The sequence below is a fragment of the Fopius arisanus genome, unplaced genomic scaffold (assembly GCF_000806365.1).
Source record: "Fopius arisanus strain USDA-PBARC FA_bdor unplaced genomic scaffold, ASM80636v1 scaffold00027, whole genome shotgun sequence".
In the NCBI taxonomy this organism is placed as follows: domain Eukaryota; kingdom Metazoa; phylum Arthropoda; class Insecta; order Hymenoptera; family Braconidae; genus Fopius; species Fopius arisanus.
Genome location: NW_011887766.1, coordinates 455,869 through 473,624, shown reverse-complemented (window position 1 = coordinate 473,624; position 17,756 = coordinate 455,869). Strand labels below are relative to the sequence as shown.

The window sequence follows — 17,756 nt, the reverse complement described above, 5'->3', positions numbered from 1 at the left end:
GAGGGGGAGAAATGTAGCTCGCGTGCCCGTGCGAGGTCGCGTGCTGACACCGACCTCCTCCTCTTTATTTTCAGGCAGACCTTAAGTCTGTGGCTTGCTAAGGAAGCCTGTCGTTTACACGTATCCCGTATCTTCTTACATTCAACTGACGCGTCATCGCCTTTTTCGCTTCATCATGCATTTTTTTCACTCCCGTGATTTTATTTCACTTACGCATTTTAATCAATTGATGCTTCAAGATCCGACCACCTTGCACGATTGCATGATTATTCATTACATGATTAATTCTTTTGGAATTTACGGGGTGTAGACTTTTTTTTTGGTAACTTGTGAAAATTTTGGGTATTAATGAAAAATTAATTTCTATAATTTGGTAATTGTTTTCTGAGTGGAATAAAAATTCAGAGTCATTTAATTTCGCTTCTGTTTGGTAGATCGATTACAGATTGATTAGGGGCGATAGATATCATTTGTTCGCGTCATGTATTATATTAATGACAATTGAATAATTGTGATTATTCCGAATGAAGATTTGGGTTTAAGAGGTTGAGGAGAAAAACATGGGGAGGGGAGAACGAAGCCGTTTGCCATGGCCGGGTGGATTTTCAAAGTACCGCAGACGAGACCCACACACGATATTCACCTCTGATGTTTCACGGTGGGCGCTCGCGACCACCCAGACCAACCCTCCTCAAATTTTATTCCACAATTATTCTCACTCCTTTCAGGGTTAGAGTGCACAGGTCATTGAAGTCGGTCCTTTTGATGTGATTTAAAAAAAACCTCAAAAAATTATTCAAATTTATTTTTCACTTTATCAGTAGTACACGGAGAGAAATATTTAGTAAAAATTACGGAACTTTCAGTTCACTTACCGATTACGGAGTTGATTCGAAAAATTTAAATGACGGTATCGTTATTTTTGACGGATTATTCAGATAAAAATTACGGAACACCGCGGAAAATTTCCATGACTTTAGATAAAAATTACGTGACAGTTCCGTAAAATTTCCGACAACCACATTTCGCTCCAGAATTACGGAAAATACACGTAATTTTTATTGAATATTTCTCTCAGTATAGTGACTGCAGAAATTTATTCAAAAAAGAGAATATTTGGAAAATGGGAAAATGCTAAGGGGACATTTAATCCAGTCTCCGCGAATCTCGACGAGTGCCATAATACAATGTGGAGAAGAAAAATTAGTATATATATATAGAAATGCTACCGTACAGTTACACGTTGTGGCAAAGTAACGTTAATCGATTCTTGGAGCGGTGATTAATAGCCGATCATAAATTCGTCGAACGTCCTGGGCAATTATCCAGTGTCGGAGACCGAGCGTGAACGCACGGCACACGAGGTACCATACACGCGCAAATATCGGTACACTAAGCTATTCGCACGTGCGCCTGCGCCGTACGGAGAGAGCGTCACGCTTTTAAGGTCAGTTCTACATGTAATAGCGTTGTAAAGAGATGACGGTCTCTTTCAAATGAAAACGTATAACCATCTATTACCGTCGTATTAATAAATCGAGACTGTTTATTCACTTGTTCTAACCCTATTTTGTGTTTATTCCGATGAACGACTAAATAGCTAGACGGTGAATATATTTCTCCTTACTGTTACGTACCTTATTTGAAATTGTGTTGAAAAGAATTTTTTCAATCGTAATTATGGTAAATTTGTCACTGGAATTTACTTGAATAGACCTGATCTCTTTCATGGGACCAAGAGGCTAATTTTTTTTTTTTTCTCTTTGAAATTAAAAATTCAAATTTTGATTACGTGACTTGAATCGGATGATTACTCGAATATTTCATTGACACCAATGATTTTCGTTCGTGAAATCACTTTTTCAAAAAGATATGCTATAAAAGGAATTTTTTGTAGAAATTCTCGGGGTTTTACAAAAAAAAATTCAATAGTTGCGTTTGAATTTTTTCTGGTCTACACTTTACGATGTTGGTATCGTGTTAATGCTAAAATGTTTCCAAAGAATTGATCTCCATGAAATTTCATCAATGTGTCGCGGTCAGAACGACCCGATCAAAACGTGAGAGATAAAAATATTCATCATGTAGGTATACATTTCGCCGAATAATATCGGTGGATCGCGTGACGGCAGGAATTGCCGAATTCCCGATGGGATATAATAATGCATAAACGAAAAAACTCGAAGGTCGATAATTGGATTAATTACCTATTCCCCAACAACGCGATCAAACCCTGTAATTCCACGAGTGTCCCGCGTGTGTCCGTTTCGTGAATTTGCGATAATTCTTCACTCGAGCGCAAAAAAAAATCCCCAAAAGTAAAAGGCATCGCGTTATATCAATCCACAAATTCCAAATAATAAGGGTCGTCCTCATAATTGACACTGTAGCTCTCAAAGATCCTGATAAAAGATCGCTTTAAAAAAAAAAACATAAACCCAAAACTCGGAGCAATCATTTTATTATTCCGATAACTTGGTGCGATTTCGCGTTGAGTTTGACGAGTTTACGACGTGATTGCGCGGACTAAGAGAAAAAAGGTGCACAGATGCATGAAAAGGACGACAAGGTGGACGAGAGAGTAGAGTACAAATGCGAGAGGAGAGGATACATGTTGATTTATGCCAAGACATTACTCCTGACCAAATGGATTTACATCCCGATATTTATTATCCGAAATATTAACGTTTGTTCGTTTATTGCGTTAGCGGAATATCTTTGCCGCGGCGGAATCTTCTCGTTTATTCATTTCTAAAAGCAAAATACAAGTGAAAAGAGAGAAGAAATAAAAAGGAGACAATTGGCTGTTGATGCACTTGAGGTTGTTTCCCATGGGGGTTGCAAGGCGCCAGGGCCTCAATCATGAGAACGAGGTGGCCGTCGAATGCAGCAGACTAATGCAACTCGGCGGTGCAAAAATTTTATGATAATAGTACAGAAATACAGTAGTCCTTGGGGCTAGACGCGTCCTTCCACGAAGTTGAGGAAAGCGGGGACCTACGAGGGCATAATCCCCTCCCATGCCCAGTGTGCCCAGTGTATTCGTGACGATGGAGGGATTTTTCTATCTTTCCGTCTATCTCCTATATCATTAAATTAATACTGAATAAACGGTCACGTGGGGGAGTGCCTCGCGAGAGATTTACCAGTGATTTTCGTCGACAAACGGAGAAAGCAATGAAAAAAAATTCGAGTCGCCCGGTCTAACTTGAATTCCAACGATTATTCATCCAAACGGGTGAGACCCAATGGGTAACAGCCATGGGTCCGGAGCACTGGGACTCCCGAATATTGGGTAGAAGAGTTGCCCTGGGACTCCAAGAGACACGCAATCCTCGACGTCCTTGGGGCACGCCAGGGTAGTACCAGAGTCCCGCTGCGGCTTCCCTCGGCTACCGTTTTCACTAAATTTTTTTTCTTTTTTTTTTTTTATTTATCCTTTAGTTCGCTTTCATAAATCTCCAACAGCCATCTAGAGTCATCTCGATTCTCACGATTGTAATAATGGAATGATTGTGAGGTTACCTTTCCGGTTGTATCATGACTGCATAAAACCACAGGATTCTTCTTTATGTCGGTTTTCGCGGATTTGTCGGGCATGGGGACTATATTGAGGGTGAGGGAGGGTGGACAGGAAGGCTCAAAGGGAAGAAAAGAGATGTATGACATTGTCTCAAGGGCGAACACGCGACTTCTCTGGGATAGTGTTTTCAGGCACGCGTCTTAGTAACCTTTTGAACTTGGTCAAGGTCGAGGTTGTTTTGGTGATTGCTAATCATTATTTCTGGTGAAGTAGTTTTGAGTCTTGGGGTATTGGGAGATTTTTGGACTGACGGGTGAACGCTCAAAAAAAAATGGTGTCTGAAAACACTCAAAATGGGCAGTCAGTCGGCCGCTCAATTTCAAGAGATTTATTTCATTTTTCTGTTTCATTTTTGGGGAAAATATATACAATTTTAACTATTTTTTCTCCAATATTCTCAGAACTTTCTTCAAATTAATAAAAGTTTTATTTGATACTTTCTTGAATTTTAAATGGATAATTTGGAAATCCTTTCAAGTCTTCGAAATTCAGGAGAAGTTCCTTCGGAGATATCGCAATTTTAGGGGATAATGAAGCAGAAAAAATCATGGATTTTTTTTTTTTTGAGATTAGACATTATCACTGGGCTCGAACTGCAGGTAGTCTTTCGTAACTCCACGTGGATGGAATTCAGTGTATTCAGGTAAACCCCGACTCCCTTTACCTTTCGTTTTCACTCAAGATGAACTATTCAGGGATCTTTATATTCTCTTCAGTACTGAGAAAAGGCTACAATTTTCCAAGTCTAGTCTTCGATAAAAAAAGATTGTCCCTCGAGTCTCTGTCTCTCATCCCTGGGCTACTGACGCCGCTACGCCTGATTATATTTCAGACGTTATTCAAACCCGAAGAAGTCGTAACGAACACATTTGCAATTTGGTTAGAAATTCGAGCGGGGGTTGAACACCGAGAATATACTAAAACGGGCCAGAGGGGGAGCAGATTTTTCCGTTTGAAAAATCACAGCTAACAATCTTGAAGAAGAGGGAAAAACCAAGTGCAAGAGATGGACGTAGGATCATGTGGTCGACAGATGGTTTGAATGACCTGAGGTATACGATGAGGGGTAAATTTTCGATCCTCCTGAGCTCCTCAGGATCGATCTTACGGCACGGATTATTGGCTGCACTGGTCCCTCGGAGCCGAAAAGAAAATTTGCACCGGGGGAATAACCCTGAGGATTTCAGATTCTCATCGGAATTTTTGAGTGAGTCAATAAAATGTTAAACTGTGTAACTGGGAGGTGAATTCCCCGAAAGAAATATCTATCGGTGGAATCAAAGGATCGTGCTCAACACGAATACAAAAATTACCATCGACATTTAACACGGTTTATGCCCGACTTGTTTTCTCAGCTGCTACCATCCGGTACATCACTGAATGTACGCGGTTTTTGATACACCAGACGTGGGCGTCTCATACGCGTAAAGTTTGTCAGCTAACCACCTTCATTTTCAACTCCCTCCCCCTCCTCCGTTCTACATCGAAATGACTATTTTCATTTGACGATTTCATTGTGGTAACCGGAGGTATATGTCACGTCGCAGCGGCTGTTGTACATCAACATCTGACAGATCCACGATGAAATGGGCTCCGTCCGAGAAAAGACGATAGATCACGCAATCGTTGGCACCACTGATTCATCTGAAAAACATGTTGGTCTCTAATCGAAACCGCCTGTATCCTATCATCGAGCCTCAAGGGGTGGAATGTGTCCGTTAGCTTTTTCAAAAACAATGTCAAATCATTAATGTCGCCAGGAAGTGCATTCCAAGATTAGAAATGCTTTTGTTCCATTTTCACTGCTGTCTATTGAGTAGGGAAGGTTGTGTTTCCAGATAATACGGTTGAACAATTGTTTTTCAGGGTTGTTGAAAAATGCAATGAGTATTTTCCTTGACCCCTTCAATAATAGAATAGCAAAAGGATTAGTGGAATATCGTCGGATCAAGATTAGTGATACAGAAATACGGAGAGTTGAGTTTTCAAAAACTCTCGTGATGGACAGACAGCTGGCCGTCATTAAAACCCCATTAGCAAGGCTCTCTTCTCTCTCTCTCTCTCTCTCTCTCTCTCTCTCTCTCTCTCTCTCTCTCTCTCTCTCTCTCTCTCTGCCTCTCTCTGCCTCTCTCTCTCTCTCTCACACACTTTTTCTTATTCTCATCTTACCTCTTGCTCATTGTGGCTCGGTATCTCCTTTGCTTAGGCATGTTCTGTAAGGCGCAAGACGAGCAAACGCGCAAGACAGCCGCCCCAAACATTTCTAACAATATCTTCCACGAATGCCTCCACCCGCGCTATTAATATTAGGCTGCCTCTTCTTACACCCCCAGTTATATACATACGGATCTCCTCGGCAATGCTCTCATTTTCTCAGCTTTTCTTTTTATCTCATCACGTGATATTTCTGAGACAAACGTCATGGAGAATTACTTTACGCCCGTTAATTATCGATCGGCCATTGAACCGTTGAAATATGTAATAGGAGAGGAAGGGAGGAACACATTGGATAAACTACCGGAAACAATGAATCTCACACTGCAGATGACATTATATCAACTCCTGGAATCGGCGATGTGAGTTACATCAGCTTGCCTTGGGGTATTTTTTTTTTTTTAAATCGGGTTGGATCCATTTTCTACTCCTACCCCTTGGCAATTTTATTATAGTCTTGGAAATTCTTGATAAATCTATCACATCTATAAATCGTCAGAAATTTGAAAATGTGGATGCGTGCTCAATACCGCAAATTCAGCTGTGAACTAGTAACGAATTAGTCTCTTCTGAGAACTTTGAATATGCGAGAAAGTGGACAAATCAGTCTGTCGAACTTGAGTCTGTCAGCAGGCACTTTAGTATGTGGGTCAAGTTCGAAATAACTCGACGCGTCGCGGTCATATCGTGTACATGAGGTCTACACAGTGTCTCGAGCAAGTGTCTGAGACATACTCTTCCCTTTTTCAATATATCTCTTCCCGTTTTCAATATTACAGTAAAAATGGCATTGCATTTTTGGATGCAATATGCATTGTCAAGGGGCATAATGTCCGCTATAAAATGGCAAAAAAGATGAAAGATGACGGGGTAGTAGAGGAGCACATGATCACCCCAGGACGGAAATAACGAAAAGGCGAGCTGGTTTTGATGTGCATGTGTTGTATATCGTGCTTTGTAGCGGCAGATCAAACTCGGCGGGTCATTAATTAAATCTGGCGGAGCCCAACGATCGTACCAGGCGACTCTTTAATTTCTACATCAACATTTGAATCTGGTGGCTAGGGCTCATGAGGGATATAAATATCATTTTTCCATCTTTCGGTCGTCTAGGGTGATGCATTCATTCCTACGGGAGGTCTTTGCCTTTGGTATATTTTCAAGGGGCAGGGGGCACAATTCCATTCATGCCGCACTTCTCATTCGGCACTTTTCTCTTAAAACTCTCCCGCATCAACAACAAACTCTGTCCGCGTGCGACCTGTCATCTGGCGCGCACGCGGCAAATGCTCTACCGATAAAATTTTATGGCTCTTGTCTACTACTTTAAAGTGTCTACTGGTACTTACGGAAATAACATTTTTAGTTGTTTCTTTTTATTTTTCTATTTTTCGAGATTGCATGATCTGATTGCTGTATTTTTGGACCTTGGGCATTTGATAAGATGAATACAAAGCAAAGATCCTTGGTTCCGACTTTAGGAGAATGAGATAAATTGAAGACGATAAATTTCAACGACATTTATCTGCATTTTGTTAGTGAAAAATCAGTGAACGACTTGAATATTCAACGGAACATTGATGTACTGTATACGCGATAGGGAAAACCTCGGGGAAAACTGGAAACCAATGGGCAAATATTTATCGGATTATGAATATTGTGGAAATTTAATAATTTCAAAAATAAGTCTTTTCGTGTAATCTATGGTAATTGTAATATGCCATCACAAGATCCATAGTAATGCTCTCGTTTGAAATATTATCTTCATCAAATTGACAACGAGAATCGATTCGATAAACCTTGTATTTAATTTTCCAACAAGCTGGCTCTCATCGATCATCCTTCAGAACGACATGAAAACGATATTAATAAAAAATCTGGGGTGGACATCATTAGAATAATCGCACAGTGCAATCTAAATCGATCGATCTGTTCTGGACAATTTTTTTCATCGAAAGCAGTTTATCACGTGAGTGAATTCATTGGGTGTGTGTAGTGCTTCAGCGACGACGTCGATGAAGCCGTGATGTCTACGCTGGGAACACTGCGGGGGTCCCACCGAGAACTCTTGTACATACTTATATATACCACCACAGTTGGAGCCATCTTTTTTATTCGCTGCGATAAAATGCATTCATCGGGCGCATTCATACAATTTTTTATCCCATCCTTGTACCCCCCCATTTCCACCCATCGCCCTCTTCGCTCTTCCGCCTATTTTTCTCGTTTCTCTCCTTCGAATTAACGACATGCATTATTTCACGAGGTATCCTCCACAAAGGACAACATTCTCTCCATATGTACGATAAAAATATTCATGTACTTGCGAATTATAGCGAACCTCCATGCGTCTATAACTATTATAATTATATGCCCGCACGGAAGCGTATTCTGCACTGTTTAATTACGAAGTAGTGTAACAGCCATCGAGGAATTTCAATTCGCCAATTAAAGAAAAAAGCCACGCCGATGTGAGCATATACACACGATAAAATTTACATGAAAAAAAAAAGAAATATATTTTATATGTGACGTCAGTATATTTGTTATAACAATTGTTATATACCCATTGTTATAACTTTAAAAAATATGACATTGACCCATATTATATATTTTTAAAAAATATTTTTGAACGTTTGCACGATTTTATTCAAATTCATGATCTTGAAAATTGGCTGGATTATTAAAAAATATAAATTTAATGAAAATCCACTAGAAATATTCGAATAACACTAGAATTTTTTACAGCCGTTATTATTTTCTCTGTATCTCTACAGTTGTTCGAATAAATTTCTTTCCATACGAGAAAATGTTGAATAGCGTGTGAAAAAAAAAGTGGCAAAAATAAAAACATATTAAAAGATAAGCTACAAGGACTATCCGTCATCACGTGACCCGTTAACCCATTGGCGAGTCAGGATCAGTTACGTTATCGGTGTGGAAAAAAGTGTAAGGCACCCTAGTGGGTTAGTGCATCATTAGTAAAACCCTGTGGTGCTTCTACACACCCACAAAATGGCAAAAGATGGGAATAACTGCGCGACGACGATGGGTTAACGATTCAAATGTAATTACCACAGCAGTAATAACTTCAAAATACATTAAATATTGTTGTTTCCGTATGACTATTCGTCGATTATCTACCAATGCGCACCGAATGTCCCCATCAATTTCCGTACACCCGCATTTCCTTCATAAAACGATAGGCGATAATGGCACAGTAACTGCATGACATTGCGATAGTGCATTAATACGAGAAAATTAACATTACGATTATCGGATGTGTTTTCCGCTTTGCCCTCATTTCAATAATAGTTCATGTATGAAGCATTACAATTTTTTGTGTTATCAAAAACAGGTGAAAACGGTGGGCGGAAGGGGGGGGGGGAGAGGGGGGCGTATAGTTCACACCGTTGGTGCTTGGTGCATTGCAATGAGTGAGTTTGCAACGTATATATCACGCGGAATGTTATATTCAAAACGTTTAAATTAATCGGGTGTTTATAAATAAACTTGAGCATTGTGGTGTCTCGTTGTGGGGTTTTTTGGCACCCCCTCCTGGGCTCGTTGTGGCACGTTGCACTTTGTCATTGCGTTTGGACACCCACGAATTACATGGAGTGAGAAGGCGTGGGCGCCAAGCACAAGGCAAAAGTCGCGTGGATTTTCACACTGGAATTAACAGTACTTCGAGTACACGGCTCATACGGCAATAATAAGGGGGCAAATTGATGCCAGGGGAGAGTGAAAAGTGGGTAACGATGAGTGGAAATCTTCTTCTGTCTATTCTGGTAATGATAGATTGTCTTTGTCAATTAATAAATTGGCAATGCAGTGACAAGGGGCCGCTGGTTGAGACTAATGATTTTGTTAATTAGCACATTGGAGAATTTTCGAGGGATCTAGGTGGGATTAGTCGATGATTTATGGTGATAGTTGGGTTATGCTTTTGCTTTGAGATGTGTGTACCATGAGTTATTAAATTCTTACGTTACTTTTGCGCACTCACGAATTGGATACCCACTCGTTGGTTATAAATCTCAGCGGGACTCTCGCAAGCGTGTGCTCTCTCCGATTTCATTTCGCTAAATTTAGGGATTGTCACTACAGGGGTATATTAAATACTGGGACATCTTCGTGGACAAGTATTGGGAGAATGTGAGTTAATCATTCGACGATTCTCCGGGATTTCGCCACCTCCTCTGTGCTGCTCTTACGTCCAGAAAGAATTATAGGTTTTTTTTTGGAGGGAATGGGCGAATGTTTGACTTCTCATGACATTTATGGAGATTGATAGATTTAGTTTGATTGGTCTGGGGAATTTTGAAAGTGAAAAGAATGCCGATGGTCGGACGTTTGGATTTTCGGGGAGAATTGGGGTGTATGGGCTCAGGTGTTAAATTGTTTGATCAAGGTGTGACTTACTGGGAACCTAGCCCTCTTTTTGGAAAAAGTGACACTTACCTACCAGGTTTCACTTCTCGAATCCTCTCTTCTCTTCAATACTGATGGGAGGAAAAATAGTTAAATTATTAATATTAGCGCAGCTGCGTATTTAATTGCTGACTGCAAACTTTAAAACATTCGCGATTTAAAAAAGGATACGAATATAAATAAATTAATAATAAAAAATATTTAATGGAAATAGGAGACAATTGGAGGCAATAATATTTAGTGTGATAAATGCAAAGAGTTGATTTATTCTTCTCGATTTTTTTGAAAATCTATTTGTCATTCGTCCACGAATCGATCATCTGCCCAATCCCTGATCCATCGATATCTCGATCATCGTTGGAGGTCTGGTATTATCGGATTGATGCGGTTCTTTTTGATGAATATAAATCAACAGAGAGCTCCTCTCGATATTTACATAGGATTTCTCACGTGTTTTCTTTAAGTTCCTCGCAGAAAGTAAATATTGTCACACGTGTTTTGAAGTCTCTACGAATTATGAAAATCAATCTTGTTTTTATCAGGCAGGGGTAAATTTTAATTTTTCTTGTGGTTTTGTTTTTTTGCTTCCGAATGGACGCTTTATATTCAGCCATATTCAAGCTCACAATTTTTTGTGTTAGGGTAACTAAATGCAGCCTAAAAAGATCGATTATACGGTTTTTAGGTGGTGTCTATATTTATGTACGTATGCACGTATTTATGTATGCATGTATATGTGCGTGTGCGATTTTTTTCTTTCTTTTCCCCTCTCTCTTTTTCTTCACCAGGGATTGATGGAATCCCATGATTTTTTGAATGAATATAGATTTTCAAAAGCTCTATCAATTAGCACTAATTAGGTTTGAAATGTCCATGATAATTCAGAAGAATCCGTAATGTTTCACTGAAAATATTATGAGCAATATCAATGAAATGATTCTTCATTTTTTTTTCTCAAATCATTCTTGTTCAAGTCGACAGATGATGGAACTACCTTTATTATTTCTCAATTTTCAGTTAATTAATTCAGAAACTTGTTGCTAATTTTTTAGCAATAACAGCTATATGCATTCCTTATAATGGCATTCCCCACTTGTTTTACAGTCACATCAGGAGGAGGACCTCTCGGATCCCGACCTCCAGGATGAGGAGAGTGGTGAAGAGTTACCGCAGCAGCCACTACAGGGAAACAATCACTCGTCCTCAGATACATCCACAGGCCCCATTGGTACTCCCACACCGCTGACACATTTAAATAGTTTGATGAATGCGCATCATCCACATTTTTTGTCAAAACTCAAGACAGAGGTTTGTAGTTTTTTCTTTTTTTTTAATCAATTCAAACAGCATTTAATGATGAGTACTTGTCGTGTTGAATTAAGAATACATTTTCGGATTTAGAAATCAATATCATATATATCAATTCTATGAAAATGTATTTATTGAATCTGAATGAGTTATGGGGAGTGAAAACGGCCGGTGATGATGTAAAACAGAGAAAAACTTTTGTAACATCAAAGACGAATAAATTAAATTGAATATATCAATTCTCCCTGACTCAAGAGCCAGATCTAGGATTTCTGGGGAGGAAAGTCACTTTTTTCAAAATCAGCTTATTACGTCAATCAATAGATACACTTTTGGAAAGGGGGAGGGGGTCGTTGTCGAAAATCCCCCTTGAAGAATATTACTGAGACATTACACCGGGCTAATACTTTTTTTATTCCACTAACAGTCAAATGAAATGGATCTGCTGAACAACAAATCTGGTCTTGAAGCCCTCCAAGCGGCAATAGGGAGTGGTGGCTTCAACCTTCCATTCAACTTTCCACCCCCAGCGGCATTTCTCACCCCACAACACCCCAACAACAATCCACAAACACCGGGTGGCGGTGGAGGAGGTGGAGGTACCAATAATGCTGTTAACTCATCAGCGAGTTCACACTCCAGTGAGTCATCCCAAGGCTCAGCGAGAAATTTGAGTGAAGCTCGGGAGGGCACAGGCCAGTCACAAAATACCAACAACTCAAACTCACATCAACAGACCAGCTGGAGTTTCGAGGAGCAGTTCAAACAGGTGCGTCAGGCAAGTATCGAAAATCTGCCTTGTTTGGCTAATTCATTTAAATTAATTATTAACCTACCCCCAGTGTAATCATAATATGGACTATGGAAACAAATTTGAAAAATGAAAAAACTGCGAATGATAAATCGCAATTCATTGGAAATCAAAAGTATTTATTGACTTAATTTAATTTGCACAATATCAGTAAAATCACGCATTGTATCCTTAATTATGGGAATTTTGTGTAATTACGCGTATTAACTCCTAGATAATCCGTATCATTTCAAGTACCACACACATTCATTCTCCTTCATTTAATTACTGAATTACAAGTTTTAACGTGTCGGCTTGGTTTTTAATTAATGCAATGAAATGGCCAGTTAATTATTATTTTTACACCGGGGGCGAGATAATTGCCCCGTACACTTGGCCCTTTCTCGCTCTCTTTGGTCGAGGCGAAGAACTAACTTCTAGAATTGGGACCCCGGGAAGGATCGTCTTGTTAACGCTTTTTGCTCAAGTTGAATCGTTTCACCTCCGTACGCGGGAGCGAATGAACAACACTCAGGTATAATCCTCCTTTTTTCGGTTTTTGCGCATACACCCGCAGGGGTGTGGTATTGGATTACCATTTAGATTGGTATTATCAAGGTATGCAATTCTTTGCATATCTCTTGACAAAATTACTTGGGCAACGCGAAGAAATCGTATTGGAAATAATTTTCATGGATGCGAGTAGAATGCGATGAGATGAAATTTCGAAATTTTCCTTGAATTGAATTTTTATTTGGATATAATGAAAGGAAAAATCACTCAAATCTAGAGCTTTCGCGTCATTAAGGAGAATAATTTTCTTAAAATTTAGAAGCTAACTCATGTGTTTTTTGAAGGAAAAGATAGTTTGAATTGGAAGGCAGTTGAAATTTCTGTACAGATAGTAGCGATTTTTGAAACATCAGTTGATTTCTTGAATAGGCAATAGAATTTGAAGAACCTACCACAATAAAAATGATGGAAATTTGTAAAACTTCCAGCAACTATTGTTCTAAATTCCTCCATTTTTACAATGAATTTGCAAATTCGAGCTGTCAGTGAAAAAGCGAATAGTCGTTCAGCGGGAAATTCTGAGTCTCTCATATTCATGTGTAAATTGACTTGAAAAAATTTATTTAATCCAATGGAGAATTCTTTTCCTTCATTTCATTTCAAAGGAGTTGTCTCTCCTTAAAAAAAAAGGAAAAAAGAAAAGAGAATCGAAATACTCGACTACTTTTTCACAACATTGTCCCGTCAATTTGGAAAATGAGACAAATCGCAAATGTGCGACCACATGGGTACAACATCCAGGGAAGTCGATCCAAAGAGTCTCACTCGCGGTTCATGGAGAGTAATAGCACGAAAACAAGAACGATATACAAGGGACGTGAAACGAGGATAGGAATGAAAATGAAATGCTCCACCCACTCAGTGAGGAGAAGAAGAGAAGAAAGTTAGCGTCTTCTCTCGCATCGCATCCATCATTCGCCCGTTGGAGGGCGTACATTGCACGGTCTTTAATCTTTTTCCCATCTACTTCGCGTCTTCCCGCGGTATTTTCAACGTCACGTCTATACCCCCGGCATTATATTTGTTCTATTTTTCCACTTCTCCAAGCTTCAATGCATTCAACACCAAACTGATAAAGAACGATTGAGCGAAACAGGAAAATTGATATCAACGAAAAATAACGACAGTGCATTCAATAATGAGCTTTACAATGATTCATCGTTAAAAATTCATTGAATAGTTGACTCGAACCTAGTGACCTCGATGTATGATCTTGTTATTCTTAAATTTGTATACGCCAGCATCATCAATTAGTCCGGGTTTAAAAATACCGTCTTGACATTGATATCAATCAATTTTGCCAATAAAATCCAAAAATAATTCAGAACAATGCCAACGTGGTGATTGATGCGAAAGACATTGCGATTTATAGATAGACCATACCCAAGTGCGCCAGATTCGCGGGAAATCCAAAAATATTCCCCCAAACGATTCCGCAAACACACCTCAATACCCCGGGATTAGAGCGACTAAATGGCAATGGGCTCGCGAGACCATCACGTCTAGACAGTGAAAATTCTGGGGATAAAAGTACTTTGGACAGGTTTATGGTCAGTTGGTTATTGTCTTGAAATACGACGAGCGTTGAGTTGGCCGTGAGGCCCCCTCAGGCCCACATTGGCGACGCGAAAAAAAAACCTCTGTAAACTCTCTTACCCCACATAAACCTCCCCCTCTCATAGCCAATTCACCGGTTAAAAAATAAAAATATATAAATAATAACATAAAAATTAAAAATTAAGTGCATCGATCCGTGCAACAGTGGTCACAAAGTAAATGCAACCAATACATATTTTCTATCTACATCCATACATATTCCCCATATATAACGCTACGCGTCTGGCCAGGAGCTACCAATGGGGGACCCAAAGTAATACTGTAGCACTATACTTTGCAGCCATTGTGAAATAACTCGTAAACCTGCAAATTGCCGGCTATTTCGCTCCCATATACTTCTTTGCAAATGTGTGTGCATGTATTATTCGTGTGTAGATGATATTTCTACACCGATTAGTTACATGTGTATAACTATGCATATGTATGGATTTTGTTCGATGAGAGGGGGAGGAAAAATGGTGATAGCCCTGGTAGAGGGGTTGAGGCGAAAGGTTTGTTGCGGGAAGGGATGCCACCGCGAGGTGGGGGCGGAGGGGGTTGGGAGGGGGTTGGGAGGGATTACGCACACATTAGCTGTGGAAACGCACACTTATTCATTCACTAGCCTTTCATGTCGATGGCGGGCGTGCCAAACCGATTCTTATGAGTCCGCCTTTATGCGCGCATGCATTATTCTTCCATTTCGAATAAAAACGAGTGAGACCCCTTGCGTTTCACTTGCCCTCTCCCGCACCTCGATTTTTCTCTCACTGTACGCACTTTGGATTAACGTACTTATCGTTGTCATTATGCTGATGCATTATCATTATGCAAATTGTTTAACATGAAGGTGGTATCGTCGAGCTCTCAGCGGAAATTCTTTCAATATTTTATTTCACTATTTTACTTTCTGGTCATTTAGTTCGTGCAAGAGTGAATGCACTTTTACCCTGGTTAGATTAGTGCTGATTGTCCTGGCGAGTATTTGTATATTTCTTTGAATTTTATGGATTTTATGGATTGGAGGACTGCCTCATGCAACTTTATTCGGCTTCTGGGATTTTCTTTGAATGGCTGGTGGTTTTGTATGAAGGTATATTGTTTTATCATTAATTTAGTAGGGTTATTCATTACCCGTAGTCTGGTCATGCTCAGATATTGCTAATGGAATTGACCTCGGTTTCTAGGATTTTTCGTCGCTCGTTCTTTTTAGTCGTTCCGGCTCTTTTTGTTTAAAATGTTTTGTTGTGATTTATGGGACGTCGGTTGCACGGGATTTTGTCACGGTATTTTACATTTGTTTATTGATATAAATTAAACATTTTTTTTTTCTGTTTAAAACGTCGCAGTGATCAATATGACCTGGATTTTATCGTGAATATTATCTTGGTTGACGTGTAAAAATTTATGAGGCGATACTCGGGGAATTGCACGATTATTATGCAGTTTCACGTGATTTGGTGATTCATTTCGCGGTAGATAGGCTCTAGAAATTGTACTGGAAATATAATGGAAACAAAATTGTGATAATGAAGTAATGAGAACTAATCATTGACGTTTTCTTCATAATATTCCAACCTTTTCTCGCATATTCTATTGGTGCATTATTATATTCTACTTCTATTATAAATTTCCAATTTAGCCGTGAGAAATTAGCGATATGAATCATCAATTCCGCACGGCCTTCAATTGCTCGGGAAATTAAAAAAAAAAATGATTAACGAGCGCATCAAATATCTCGAGTCTCTCTTGTAAGGAGGATAAATGTATTCCACCAACTTTGGATTCTCAATATTAGTTCAATAATTGGACAAGGTCGTAAAAGCTCCAGTGGCTGTACCTTGGCAATGGCACCACTCACTCTGCAATCGTTGAGAAGTATTTTACACTGTCTGTATCCTCCCTCTATCTCTTCGCATTCTGTTATCTCATTCCCTTCACTCCATTTTTACAAACTCTAGCTTCAACTTCTCTACCGGGCCATACCTACAACTCATCTCCTCACCGTTTATGTACAACTCACATCCGTCTCTCTCATACTCGATATAATTTTTCCCGGCAAGTCGTAAAGTAACAAGTGGCAGAGCCACACTTGGCCGCGTAATCCTGGTGGCAATGTGTAGTTGTTGGATAGTTAGAGTATAGTTGGAGTCAAGTTCCTTCGCAAATAGTTTATTTTTCCAAGTAACCGCAGGGGATACAATGTATACTCACCATTATGTATTTCAAGTAAAACTCAACCATCTTCAACACTCTGTTTGGTTAATTGCTCACCGAGGTTTGGTGTAATCTTTCAAACTCTGTCTGAACCACTTATTTTCCCGGTTATCCGACAATTTTCACAACTCGGGCAATTCTTTTCTCCGAGTTTCACCCGATACCGATCTCCTAACTGCACTCCCTCTTCTTCGTTTTGTTTCCTCTTGGTTTTGTTTTTTTTTTCTTTATTCCTCGATTCTTCTGCCAGTAATTTCCGCGCGGAGACAATGGACGAAGGTTATCGCGACGTATTTTATTATCTGTAACGGAGCAGAAAGTAGTGAGAACGAGCGGGGCGGAGTTCAAGTTATGATGAAGTAGGTAGTGGGGTTTATAACAATTTGTCGTTAGGTTGAACGAGTGATGGGTTAGGTGGTTCGTTAAACCTTGTGAAATAAAGAGTGCAGAATGAGGAGGGACTGACGAATCGCAGGATGTGACGAGTCGGTGGTCAAGTCGCACGGGTGAAAACATTTCGAGTGTCGCGGAAGTATATACCGCTCTATCGCTGAAGAATCATGAAATCTCAAGTGTACTATTTCTCACCTTCGAGGAATTCACGTAGTGATGAATGATTTCGTAATATTCAGACATATCTTTCTTCATTTTCACTAAAAAACAACAACATCGGCACATTTTCATCGTCACAGTTCTCATTTATCAGAATAATGTACGATCTGCCCATGAAAATTGTTATTTTAATTTTTTATGTTTTTAATGTTTAAGTACTGAAGTACTTGAATGACCATGCATTCATCTGTCACATAAATGTCACATTCAGAATTCATACGTCTCTTCTTCCTGAAGAGTTGAACCCACATAAATGATATTCTCACCCCAGTTAGCATATCAAAGATTTATAAACAGATATATCACCAATTGTCGAACATACACCGGTGTAATCTTAATATATGTGAGCACATCTCGAGTGAGTGCCCAGCAATTTATAACTATGTGAAAGACTCTGCATCCTAAAGTGCGTTAGGAGAAAGGGGTGGG

General features: G+C 39.5%; 1 protein-coding gene across 3 annotated transcripts in view; it reads left to right on the top strand.

Annotated features, from left to right (window-relative positions):
- LOC105265062 (AT-rich interactive domain-containing protein 3C) overlaps nt 1-17,756 on the top strand; it is a 72,848-nt gene that overhangs the window by 13,852 nt on the left and 41,240 nt on the right. For 2 of the 3 annotated variants that reach the window (XM_011302344.1, XM_011302342.1), the window contains exons 2-3: nt 11,336-11,539; nt 11,967-12,317. In XM_011302344.1, the coding sequence (XP_011300646.1) occupies nt 11,336-11,539; nt 11,967-12,317 (555 nt within the window). The remainder of the gene's footprint in view (nt 1-11,335; nt 11,540-11,966; nt 12,318-17,756) is intronic. The other variant, XM_011302343.1, reaches the window with a different exon arrangement.